The sequence below is a fragment of the Echinococcus granulosus genome (assembly GCF_000524195.1).
Source record: "Echinococcus granulosus chromosome Unknown EG_S00053, whole genome shotgun sequence".
NCBI lineage: Eukaryota > Metazoa > Platyhelminthes > Cestoda > Cyclophyllidea > Taeniidae > Echinococcus > Echinococcus granulosus.
Genome location: NW_020170433.1, coordinates 157,958 through 171,190, shown reverse-complemented (window position 1 = coordinate 171,190; position 13,233 = coordinate 157,958). Strand labels below are relative to the sequence as shown.

Below are 13,233 nucleotides of genomic sequence, written 5' to 3'. Positions count from 1 at the left end.
CACTGATCTAAGTGCATATTTATATCTAAGAGGACGGAACTTAACCCAGTTACGTAGAGGTAGAATTTCGTATCTGTTCTTCCTTGTTACTTTGTTTTAACTTCAAAGCTCTCCAGCCAGATCCGTTGGGGTTCTATTAAACAAATGGAGAAGATGAGGAAGTGTCGATGATTTGCATTATTGATATCTTCATCTAGATACAGTAGGTGACTCCGTAACCATTTGCTAATAACTTCCCTGCAGAACACAGGACCTGGGTGGTTGCCGAAAGTAGACGCCAATTTCAGCCCCTTTGTTCAAGGTAGCCATAAATTCATCCATCCGCCTTGCTGAAGTTAATCACTGAGCAGTTAAAAGTAGGACAGATGTCCTTTATAATCGGGTTCACTTTTAATTGCCACCAAGACTTCTCTGTAGTCTAAGTACGTTATTTGGGTAGAGCATATAAGCAAAGTACGGTAGGGCTGGGGCTATTGATAGTGCCCAGAGGTCAACTAACAGAGCGAATGCGAAACAGCCAGGACAAACAGTTACCCTTTACCAAAACCGACAGTTATGCAAACAGCCAACGTATTACAAAATGTGATCACCATTGATCACTCCAGCATTTTAGAGTGACAAAAATTACTTATCCTGACGTCTGTTTTTAAAGGATTGTATATAAAATGGTTTTACTAATTATGTACTTGATTCTCTTGTTGTTTTTAAAAAGTTCTTTCTCTGCTTTTAATTGGCCTCTAACCGTGCGGAATATTCGAACCCGTTCTCGGAGTCGTTTCGTTGCATGGGTATCCATTTATATCTGATTCTCATTCTTTTGTCAATATCATACTTAAAATGAACAATGCAGCTTACATAGTTAGTCGACTCTTCGTTAATCTAATTTATTACACTCTCAGTTTGGAGCTAGTGTGCGTTGTGCCCCCCACCTATGACATTTTAAGATATCTGATATTTCAATTTGATTCCCCTCATATTTTATTTTTACTCCAGCTTTTCAACGAAGTATCTCTGTTGAACTAGAATAGACATGGTGCCTGGGTCTTCCGTTGAGATTTCTCGAAGCCTTTCGCAGTAAGTCACCCTTTTGATACGTCCATGTAAATCGATTTCGCTGCATAAAATAGGTCCAGGTGACGCAGCCGTCTGTAAGACACTTTACAGTTGTTCGATCTGTTCTCCTTACATTGGACGAATGAGTACGATTTCTTGATAGCCCCGCGCATTAGTGACATCCTGCTTCATACTTCGTATACCTTAGGCCTATCGATTTTACTGGGGTAAAAGCACGAACCACTTTTGAACGCTAATTGTAATAACTGTAAACTGTCCTTGGGAAAGCATTAGTGAATTTTAACAGCAAGGCCCTGCAGACACAAATTCCGGGCAGGGGTCAAAATGGCTAGGAATCTCCCTTTTCGGTGCACTCTTAAAATTAGATCGTGGATCATCGGATTATCTGGCCTCTTTACTGCTTGTCCATCGTAGCTCAAGCCGAACTAGAGAACAGACTGTTTCTTCAAATTTACCCTCTACGTTGATGGTACGAAGTTTAATCATGCCAGCTACGCTGCTGGTCCTCCAACCCTTTCGCACGTTGGTAGATAAGATACCTTCGTGCTCGTGCCTCAGCGCCCTCCGGAGTAACCTTGATGCCGCACTGCGTCGTTAACCTTTGGATAACAGTATCTGCCAGCCTGAGCGGAAGATCGGATGCCTTGTGTAAATTTTCGGCCAAACGTTCCCGACATGAACAAAAAACGCCATGGATGCGTCGCATCTGCACTACTTTGTACCATCTGCTTCAGTGAACGGGTACTGCTTTCAGGCAATGAATCCTTCAATACGTGATTAACATCCAGCACGCGGTCACTTTGGAACATCGTCGGGAAAACGAGCACTCGTAATGCAGTTGGCTAACGGGATCTGGGAGGTGAACCCCCCGAAACCCAATGGATTCACGACTGTTGGCGAACCTTGAAGGCCTCCTGATGTGGTAGTTACTGTGTGACACTCGCCCCTGTCCCGTGATTGATGCTGGTTCCGTCGAACGCTCTCTTGACGCTCAGTGTGAAATTAAGTGATTTATGTGCCATTATGGGACTGCTCAGACTTCCCATGCTACTAGTCTACTTTGGGCCCACCAGCCGACTACTGGTAGTTTAGTAGAGCCCTAACCCATGGGACTGGTGGGATTGGTCCCGAGGTACGCACGTCGATAGTAAAATTACTTCCAGGCTCTTACCCCTCATGGCGTATACTACCCTGCCTTCCGTCATTAAACAAAACGAACTACTTTTCTTAATCTCTGGGTCCTACATTCATGTTCACACAATCTAGCTCACCGAGATGCCTCAGCTAAACAACAATGGAGAAGGCATGATTACTAGCAGGACTAATTTCAAGAAAGTGGTTGGGATGTTTGCCAGAAAGTGGGCAATATGTCCTCAATTATGGTCACACTTTTGATGGGGAGGAAAGTTTTAGTGAGAGCTTGTACATTTTTTTTCACTTGGGACGTCGGTATGTGGCCGCTTGGTAGTTTAAACACGCATGAAAATGAGGTCCCAAACTGGCAAGAAAACTCACGCCATCGTGCAGTAGTCAATCATCACTTGATTCCCCACCCTCCTGTGGGTCATGAAGCCTGGAAACAAAGAGATTAACTTTCGAGCAGCTTACCTTTCACACTGCTTCCGTTGAGCACTCACTATCATCTGCCCGATGCACCTATTCAGTGCAACAACGCCGATGCTGCTGGCTGGAGTGAAACTCTTTTGCAGTTCATGGGTCAAGTTCAACGCCCGGACGAAATTAAGCGAATCGGAGACTTGTGCGTGGAATTCCTGATGTAACAGTGTTTAAGTAATGTTTGTGGGCAGGGGACTTGGACAAACCTTAATATGTTGCCGGGTTCGTATTTGAAATATCCGCTTGCGGTTAACAAGCACGTAGGCTACGGCGAAATTCATGAGGAAGGATGGGGGATGCACCAAAGTGTGGTCCCAGAGGCTGAGCCAGTCATTCTCGGCCAGCACTCGAGTGAAAAGGCTTCTCAGCAGGGGCCAAATGCAGAGCTAGAAGAGAGGGACGTTCGCAGATGACTATTATGTATCCACAGTGTCTGTGACTCATCTAGCTCCTCGAGAGTTAGCTTGAGCACTTTGCACCGAATCCTTCTATTTACGGGAGGTCACGATCCAAAAACTTCCAACACCAAACAGTAATTAGGGCTTGTTTGGTCTCCACGTCGGTGGCTGTGAAACTGCTCATGCTATAAATATGCACTAAGTCCCCGGCGTTCCTGGGAGCTAGCAGTGAACCCACTCTTGAGAGGTAACAGGCGTTGAATTAGCAGTAGAGGTGGTAAATTTTATAAATGGGGAACATGGGACAGGGAGTGTTCAAAAAAAGGATGCGGACGACGTATTAAGCTGGCATTTGCTCTAATTTGGTATCTTGGCTACACGAGAGTAGGAGCGGAGTTATACGAGTCTTTTTGGTCTATCGCAATTTGATCCTCACGCTGGCGGCGCGCAGTCCTGCCCGTGGCACTCATGCTACAGTTTTCCCAGCTCTTCTGAGTGTTGGTGATTAAGCACGCTCCAGCCTCGTGCATTAGAGCGCCTTCAAGGATGTTTCAAGCGCTACATTGGTGATAGCAATTACGAACAATGGGACATCTTTCGTTATGGCTTTAAAGGCATCTGAGTGGATCGGTTAGTTACCATAGAAGGCGCATAATGTGGGTGGCTGGATTCGCAAGCACGAGTCAGAATTTTTCGTAGAGTTGCTCAGAATATTGGCGTGAAAATCATGAGCAAAAAGTTGGATCGAACGGCTAAACTTCTACATGCTGAGAAATTTGGCTGAAGTTGAGACTGAATCCCGGCAAGCCACCTCATACTTGTGTGTCACTGGATGCGTTCAAAATTTACACAAATGCTCCTGCGAAAATGGATTGCGATACGAAATCATCCTGGTGCAAAACGTCGTCTAATTGTAAGCAGCTGTCTTCAGATAAGTCTCTCTCAATGCACTTGGATGACAGAAAGTATTGTATCTACGAGATGTGTCAATGTTTCGTAGTTGGTTTTATTTCACCGAAATGCTATTAAGATGGCCAGCAAAGGTGGAAAACCATGTAAATTGCTGAAGACAATGCACATAATAGGATGGACAAAGTGCAGCTGAACTGTCTTTATATGGGGCACATAGGGTATCGCCCGGACCTTTTTAGCCTGCCAAGAATCGGCATTGGTACTGGTCTCCCGGGCCTTCTTGTAGGCCGACAATTAAGTTGCCTCTGGACTACTTACTAATAACTCGAGTGCCACGTGCACTCAAGGGGTATATCATGTCTCTAAGTTCTCACCAAAAACAAAGTTACTTCAGTCAAACAAACCTCTGCAGATAAATCACTACGCAAAAAATGTCGAAGCACTTCCTGATCGCGAGAGGCCAAGGTATCCTCCATAGTGCAGAGCAGATGTTGTGGCGGCGATGGGTAGAACTCGAACAGAGGAGCGCAAAGTCCATCTACCGATCCAAAGCGGCCACATTAGAAGGTAACCACTTACCCAGGATGGCTAAAACAGCCTCGTACGCCATGCAGAGGTGAGTGTCTCTAAACAGCTTCACAAAAGGCATAACGATGAGGGACAAATCAGGAATGCTAGCTAACTTCTTGCGTTTGTGGATGAGAGCTGAACAGACGCTAAAGGGAAATGAGAGAGGGGAGCCAATGCTGCCTACCGCTGAACATCATCTAGGAGGAGGAGGCGGTCGCAGAGGCGGGGGTTATCAGGTATCTGGGCAATAAGAGGATGGAGGCCTTGGGCTGCGTGTTGGTTGAATTGTCTTACGTCACCGCGTAGGCGCAACAAGTGGCACCAGAGAAGTGACCTTTGGTCAGGAAGTGGAAAAAAGTGCTTTTGTGCTACAACAGCTTCACCTGTATGTAACACTGATTTTCCTACTTGCGCCAAATGTTACAAATATGAGACAAATGATTCACAACAGAGGAAAAAGGTTTTTTTTTTTCACTAGCAGGTAAATTAGTCAGCTCAGTGGTTAAAGCGATACCATTATGCTGGAACAGAAGAACCTCTGAGCTGTGCTAGTCGATTTTCCTCTGCGGCGTTGGTGGTAAACATAGACCTATTTTCAATTCTTCGGCTTTGAATTTGCTTTTGTGTAATCAACCTACCTTATTTTATTCAAAACATTAGCATAAAAACGCCTTATTTGGACATCCAGATGGATCCACGCGCTAAAAACTTACCGACGCTCCGAAGGAAAGTGATGGTGTTCAGCGAGGATGCCTCGAAGTTTTTCTGGATTTAAAAGTTGCTCCGACTAGGAGAGAAAATGGACGAGGATAATAAAGTAGGTTTGGCTTTAAAAGAGCATCTCCGTCACAATGAAGTAGAAACGAGCGAGTATGAACAAGGAGAGGTTCATCAAGCCGTAATTGACGTGTTACTGCGTTAGTAATGGATGAGTTGTTTACGAACTCGACTACAGGGTACAACCTAGGTAATGATAATTGTTACAATGGCAACCTTGGCAAATTGGTGGCAAGCACTTTATTTCCCATTGGGGGGTGTTGACAGACCATGAAATATGGTCTTTCCATGAACCTTTCAGTTCTAAGTTTATTTAAGTAAAAGGCTGAAATGTAAAGGACAAAAGTGCAACTACTCGGGTGATACATCTCAACCTTGGCGCATTTCAAAGAGGCCTTATTTGAACGAATAAATAAAGAGCTTCGACCAACCTTGTCGTTGGAAGTGGACGACTTCAAAACCTCCTTTTTCCCTTTATCTTCATCAATCTTATCACCTCTGTTATTTCGGGAGTCGTTCTGAAAGAAATGAATTGAGGTGAGCCACAAACTTGAGAAGACAAAGTGATTAAAGAGGGCGTTCACCATTGGTAAATCTTTAAAAGAATCAAACAATAGCTACTATAAGCCCCTACGCAAAAATAAAGAAATACCGAAACCCCCGCTCCGAATGAACTTTCTAGTTCATTGAGTTACGATAGACAACCACATTGTCTGCCCTTCTAATCTGCCGCCATTACGCGTTCACAGGTTCGCTCCCGAGTTTTTTGCACCACCAAGTATGTTTAGTTTTTTGGGAAATTAGCCAATTAAACACTCTGGACTCAGAAGGAGGGAATTTGATAGAATGAACGCAATTTTAAATGAGGAAATGTTAAACCAATTCAACAATTTTGTCCTCATTTCCACTCTGAAGCTGATAATTGTGAGGAACACTACGAGGTTGGACCAACTTTCTAGAAGTGGCCTCACCGACTTCACCATTTTGCTTGCAATACTCTGCTTACTTAACTCACAGTTTTGGTAACGGAGCGCCTAGGGCTCCCCCATTGTACCTCCGCCGGGCGGCCTGGCCTCCGGGCCATGCCAGTCGCCCCAAACCCTTCTCTACGTCAACAGTGCACTTTCTGTCTGAATGTTACGTCTTCTCTCGTCTTCACGAAAGTCTCGAGGGGCTACATTACGATTACTTCACCCACCAGTAGGGGCGATGCGCTAATCAGTGTAAATATTTCTTGTACTTCCATAAATTCCGAAACCTAATAGAATACTCACCCTGATTTGAGCAGCCTTTCAAAAGTACCCTTTTTAGAGGCAGTGTTGGAACGAGTGTGCATAAGCTATCGAAATCTAACCTTCTGTTCGCCTGCCGTAGAAACTCGTGATTCCGCTTCACCACGACCAAAAGTGACTGTGTTGCTGTTCCTCTGGGCCCACAGATATGATGGAGGCTAAACGCATTAAGACGTATAAACTATTTGAAGACTCTCATTGGAATTTACAAATCCAGTACGAAGGCGCTTCTGATCGAAGCAGCTACTAAAATATACTTCCTCAAAAAACTGGAGGTCAGTGAAAACCAACCTTATGTTCGGTTGCTGTAGGAATTTGTGACTTCACTTCATACTTAGCCGGAGCAGTCTCGAGATTATTCGTCCTGTCCTTCAGAGGTGCTGGTACCTAATTGTACCCGAAAAGCACTCAAAAATAACATACTTTTATGAGACAAATCAATTAACTTTTTGCAAAGAATCAACCCTACTTAGTAGCTAAAGTAAACTAACTGTATCAAGGAAATTATAATGCACAAAATGTAGTAGTAAAGTCGTAAATCAAATCACGAAGATGCATAAGTTGATATGGTGAGCTGCCATGAGCAAATGGAGCAGATTTGAGGTGGATCTGACGGATCTCGCTACTTTCCAACATTCATCTCAAAAGGAGGAAGGGAAAAATCTGTACAAGTATCTCTTGCAAATCTGTGGTCGCGAAACAACAGTTGCCATGACTTCAATATCCATTTAAGGAATTTCTCATAAAACTAAGTAGAAAGTCACTCAAGCCAATCACCCTTTTGGCAACTAATAAGGTGTGATTTTGCCTTTTCTGCGGGAAAAATCTTTCGACTTTAGTAGTGGCTAAGGCTATCAGAAAAAGCCATGCAGATGCCAGAGAAAATGGTGTTTTTTTTGTCGATTGTAAAAAACCCAGTGGCTACCACATATGAGATCCTTTCCCAGTCGCGGGTCGTTTGCATCATAGGTATCTTGATGTCGAAATGATCTTCCGTAGAATAATCCAAACTAAACGCCAACTTTCTACTTTTTTAAAACAAAGTAACATTTAATCATAACCTTACAATTTAAGGCCTTGCATTTACTGGGGAGTATACTGATGGAATGGATAAGACAATGAACGAAATTCCCTTTGGATAACAAACTCTGAGGATTTGGATGTTCCAGATCATTTACACAATGGTCCATAAGAGCAGAAAGGATAATTTTGGTCATTGTTACCATCCACCCGTACCAAAAACCCGCCTTGCTTTTGCTCATCGAAGATACTGGCAATTTATTTTCATGATCGGTGGGCTCTTCTTGCGCATTCGCCCGACCTGTCAGCTTTGGCGACAATCGGTCGCAGTGAAGTAGGATTTTTAAAAAGAGTAGTAAAACTTCTATTTGCTACACGAAAGCATTTGATCTACCATGCGAGACGTATACAAAATTCATTCCCTGCAGCAAAAATTCGGACAAAAAAATTGAAGTAGAATCTTCTTTTATCCTGAATCTTGGTCTAGATACGTCGCTGTACTATTTGCTGACGGAGCTGCTTGACGTTGAAATGATTATCCGCAAAACATCAACATCTCTTGCGTTAATACGACACATAAAGAAGGATGTGAAGCTCACGTTGCGAATTAATACTTCGGGCCTGCCAGAAGATAATTTAACTTGATGACCGGAACGGTAAGCAAAAACCCCACGCAAAGTCACAATGCTACAAACCAAAATTTTGAAATCAGGTAAATTTACACTGCGAGTAGGTGTGATGACTTGTTTATGGTCTGCATAAAGGGCAAAAGTTGGTCCATTTTAATGTTGTCCTAAGAAAACTTTGCACTGCAAACTATCGCATTAAACAAGATTATCAAAGTGCATCCGTTCAAATCACGGAGACGAAGGTACCTCTCATCAGCATTGCCGATTTATTTCAATGCATTTAAGATGCCTGTGTTATTGAACCAACTAAGCACAAAAAGGGAAAATCTTTTTTAAAGGAAAGTAAAGCATTTAGGTGAGCGTGTATAGCCATCCTCGTGTCATTGGTCATTGTGGAAATTCATAAATTCCCTCCATCCCTAGCAGTAGCATCTGCCCTGTTAGCCGTTGATAATTGCCTACGTTTCAGAAGCCGGTCGCATCAAGAAAATTAGTGCATGAAAATAGAGACGGCCATTCCTTCCACCAACAAACAGCGTCATTAAAAATAAAAAGCAAATAGACAAGGCAACAAAAAAATAGCAACTACCCAGTTGGAATTATCTTGACGCGATTCACACCTTTGTAGTCCCATTAATTCTATGAATACCCACCGTCAATCATTAAAATCGGTCCAGGAAAGTGCCCTGGTTTGTGTTTTTATATTCTCTCTGAGAAAAACATATTCTACTTTTAACTATGTCCAAGAAATAGTTTTATTTGATCAAATTCCCCTTTGATTTTTCAAATAAATGTGATGGTAAATTTGTGTAGAAGGCGCTTTCAATAGGTAAAAAGTTATCTGATTAATAAATGCAAGGGTTTGCGAAGTTTACTGAACCTTTTGTCGACAAACTATAACGTACCGACAGCCATTCGTGCTGAGGCCTATAGGGGTCCCGTGTAAATGGGCCATTACCCTAAATGAAGGTCAAAAATCAAATTAAAATATTCAACAAAGAACCTTTTAAATTTCCACAAGTCGAGTTCTTGAGAGAACGAAAAAATTCTTAACTTGGTGGAAAAAATTTGAATTCGCAATTTCAACGATTAAACTTCTGAATGTCAACAACTTTGTGGGAATAGCAATCTTACGCCTTCGTTCTTGGCTTGTAAGATTTAAAATGATGTTCGTTCATCAATGATCACGATCAAATTAAGTAGACTTCGAGTCAGGAAAAACAGCACTTTAGCTTAAACATCTATTTGTTCAGCAGGTAGGCACTGCCAAACCAGATTCTATAAAGCCTATTTAAAATTATTGCCCTCTGGCAGAAAGAGCATCAGATTCGGTTTCAAAGTGTATCACCATCTAGGTCTTGTAGGGATCGCTTTTGCATGCTCCAAAACCCTGTTGGAATGAACGAGGCTTCGGCCACAAACTGTGGCATAGAACAATGCTTACGTAGTAGGTCGAAATTCTAATAGCATTGCTAAGTTGAATGCCAATTCGACCAACGCTGATCTCCAGCAATTTGATCAAACAAGGTGATAGATATTTTTTTTTCTCTGTGAAGTCACAAACAAGTTCCTGAAGGTTGAGAACTTGAACACTCCCTAAATACACTAGTGGTTTTCTCTACTAAATAAGAAGTCATAGTTTCAACTACTCAAGTCACTTTAAAAGTAGCTACATTTTCCCCATATTTTGTGCTATAAATGCAGAAGTGGAAATCTCTCGTCGTAGTGATTCAAAATGCATAAGATGCTGTAAATCTATCATTACATCGGCCGCTCCCAACTCAAAACACTTTTTGGTATTGGCAATTCATGAGTCAGCTTGGATGCTTAACAATGAAACCATTTAAATGACCATTAACGAGATCTCTGTCACACGTACCATCCCATTACTCAGATCTAAGAGTCGAAAACCACCATTTTCAGTGAGTACCGCAACAAGTGAAGATGATGACGCTGAGGGAGATGGAGCCACAGCGAAATCCAGGGCAAGAGGATCCTGAGGCTTCATAAGCATCGTAAATCCGACCCCATTAACAACAGGTGGTACCAGCGTGGGAGGCAGGGAGCGCAAAGACATAAACGAAAAGGAGCTGAGGGACAAAAGGCGGAGACGACCGTCAGAACCCAATAGGAGGAGACTTTCACCCTACAGAGAGAAATAAGTGAACTTAGTACCGAACTCAATTATCTCCTTCGGGAAAAGGAGAAGTTATAATCCGATTCTAAGAATGCTGGCATACCTCCCACTCTTCAGCATTAGTTGGTGGACGAGATAATGTTAATAAGGTTATAAGAAGAGCTGAGGAACGTTTCAAGTACACCCTATAGTTCAGTGCTTGAAGGAGATTAACATCAATAGAAGAGAGCACTTTTGTTTCTTAGACCGATAAGCATGGGATGCTAATCTCCACTTAGAGGATATTTCTGATGGGGTTAGAGATAGACTACGCGAACACCCTTTCATTCCCTAAAGAAGGAATGTCAGTGTTTGTAAATATGATGGCACTTGTTATATCTTAGGCAGATATGGGAACTTCTTCAATAATATCCTAGCACTCCGTATTTAGAAACGGTGCAATTAGTAAAAAGATACACTACACATGAAAAGAAGATCAGAGAAATTTGTTAAAAGGGCGATAACTATACCTAATGAGTAGCGGCCATCCTTTCCTACGATACTACATCGGATAACAGTGATGAAAAGACTGCTATAGACGAAGGCATAATGAATGCCTACCACTTTCTTGTCATAAAACCTTAGCCAAAGTAAATCTACTTCATTAAAAGTAATAGTGAAGTTGAAGGTAGGCAACACTTGGCCAGGGCATACCAATGGATTTTGGCCTTATTTCTAGAATAGTATAAGCCACTATTCAGAATGCAAAAAATGACTGAAAGAAAACCATTGTCATTTTACCTGCCTGCTTATAAAGTAAATATAAAGCTTGGGGGAAATCTCTCATGTATTAATGATGGGACCATAAGTGGACGCTAGAGAACCCACGTTAACAGGCACACACTGCATCTGAAGGACGGGTGCGAAATTCAGTGGCACAACTTCGCAGACAGCTTGTTTTTCAACACCATTGAGGGTGCAAACGACTAAGTGGGGTTCATCACCAGCGGCATAGAGGAAACGACCGTCACTACAAATAAAGCAAAGAAACTTTTTTTGCTTTTCCAAAAAGACCGGTTCATTAGCCTGTGAGAACAGAGCACAATGTCCAGTTCAATTATCTAGAAAACAACTTGAATTAACCCTTAAAAACGTACAAATAAGAACCCGAATAGTAATCGAAAAGTTTGTAAAATGGAAGTAGTTCTACATGAATGGTGGTCCAAAGCATTTCCCTTCCGTCATGTCACTGAGTTGTACTACATTTCATGAACAGGACTCCAACTTAAAGGGGAATTCCTGAGGCGATCTGATTCTGCATATGTTCGATTCCTACACTTCGTCGAAAGAGGGCAAGCAGAAATGCTGATGCAACTACACTCATAAATTCAAGAATGTTCGGATGACTGGTGACTAATACACCTGGAGCAAATCTTGGTCTAAATGGGAATAAATAAAGCCGCAAAACAGTGCCACTAAACTAGATCAAGTGTCTTTCCATCACCAGATGATGGACACATCAAATGATTAAGTCAAACCTAGAGACTACTCACAGGCTGGAGCAGATACATCGGTATTGGCGCAAAGGCGTAGAAGTATTATAGAAACAGCTGGAACATTGGGGTTCGTTCGATTTCCACAGCTTGATTGTGCCGTTTCGGAGACAAGAAACAATAACTTGTCCATTTGGAGGATTGAAATAAGCCTAGGAATGCAACAAAAAGATTAAACAACTTCATTATGTTAATTAAGGTAAGAAAATATGTCCTTACGGCGATGATTTGGGCTGCGCTGTCACGGGGGTATTGACTCAGTCTCACCGCCCTTTGGAGATCCCACAAAGTGATTATGTCGGCGCTTCTTGATAGCATCAAATCCTCGCCTGGTCTTCGCACATCCAGTGTGTAAATGGTCGACTTGTGCATGGTTTCATTGTAATTTAAAACTCTAGTCTCTAAGTTTAAATGAGACGGCACAGGCGCATTAAACTATGCTGAAGCATCACTCAAATCATTTTAAAGAAACTTACTGGGATTAATCCAGCACATTCTTAGGTCACGTGCAGCAGCAAGAATGATAAAATTTCCGTCGTCGTCATAGGACTGGAGAGCAGTCAAGGGAACCTTAAGGTCGATGATAAATTCTGTTTTTCTAGAGTGGAAATCAAAAAGCTATCGACATTACTTGTATTCAGGAAGTGTTGCAGAGAAGAGCTCACCCTTAGAATTGGTAAAATAGGTGATCTCACCGCAATGGGCGAAAGTGACCAGAGTAATGTGATATGCAGGATCTACTCCAGCTGGATTAATGCCCGAAGCCAATCTTAGAAGAGAGAACGGATTATTTCATCAAGGGGTATTGGAGGTTAAGTATCAACAAATTAACATCCGAGTTGAGTGCAAAATTGTATAAAAAATCGACAAACTTCAAAAAAGATAAGAAGACATAATAATGAAGGCAGTATTCTCTTTTAGTTTTAGCAAAACTGAAATGAAAATTAAGTGCTAGCAGAACACTAACAACAAATCCGTTCTAGTCTCGAAATGTTTGACGGACGCTAATTAAGAGTTAATGTACAAAATAAAAAAATTTGTACAAAATAACGTACGGGAGATACTTAACTTCCATAGGTTCTTCAAGTGTTTGCAACGAATCGGCCATCTGAGAGCAGTAAGATGACTAAATTATGGCAAGAAAACCCAAAAAGTCACAACAAGAAACCTAAAAATGGGTTCGCACTTCTGGTAGTTTTGACATCAATATCCTCGAAATAAGTTTGAACACTGACAGATGCGGTCGAATCGATAAATATGACTCGGATGGTCCAA

At 42.1% G+C, this 13,233-nt stretch overlaps 1 protein-coding gene across 1 annotated transcript; it reads right to left on the bottom strand. All coding sequences in view use genetic code 11, as the record gives it.

The window, feature by feature from the left end:
- Positions 1–2,604: 2,604 nt before the first annotated feature.
- EGR_06218 (WD repeat-containing protein 67) lies at positions 2,605–13,066 on the bottom strand (the record flags this gene model as incomplete). Its single annotated transcript, XM_024495467.1, has 19 exons — positions 2,605–2,647; positions 2,683–2,846; positions 2,898–3,077; positions 4,406–4,539; positions 4,581–4,717; positions 4,756–4,905; positions 5,285–5,358; positions 5,780–5,866; positions 6,703–6,798; positions 6,932–7,027; positions 9,195–9,248; positions 9,734–9,907; positions 10,169–10,435; positions 11,294–11,435; positions 11,959–12,110; positions 12,178–12,359; positions 12,435–12,548; positions 12,624–12,727; positions 13,014–13,066. The coding sequence occupies 19 exons, from the start codon at positions 13,064–13,066 to the stop codon at positions 2,605–2,607; spliced, it is 2,403 nt and encodes an 800-aa protein (XP_024350098.1).
- Positions 13,067–13,233: the final 167 nt, after the last annotated feature.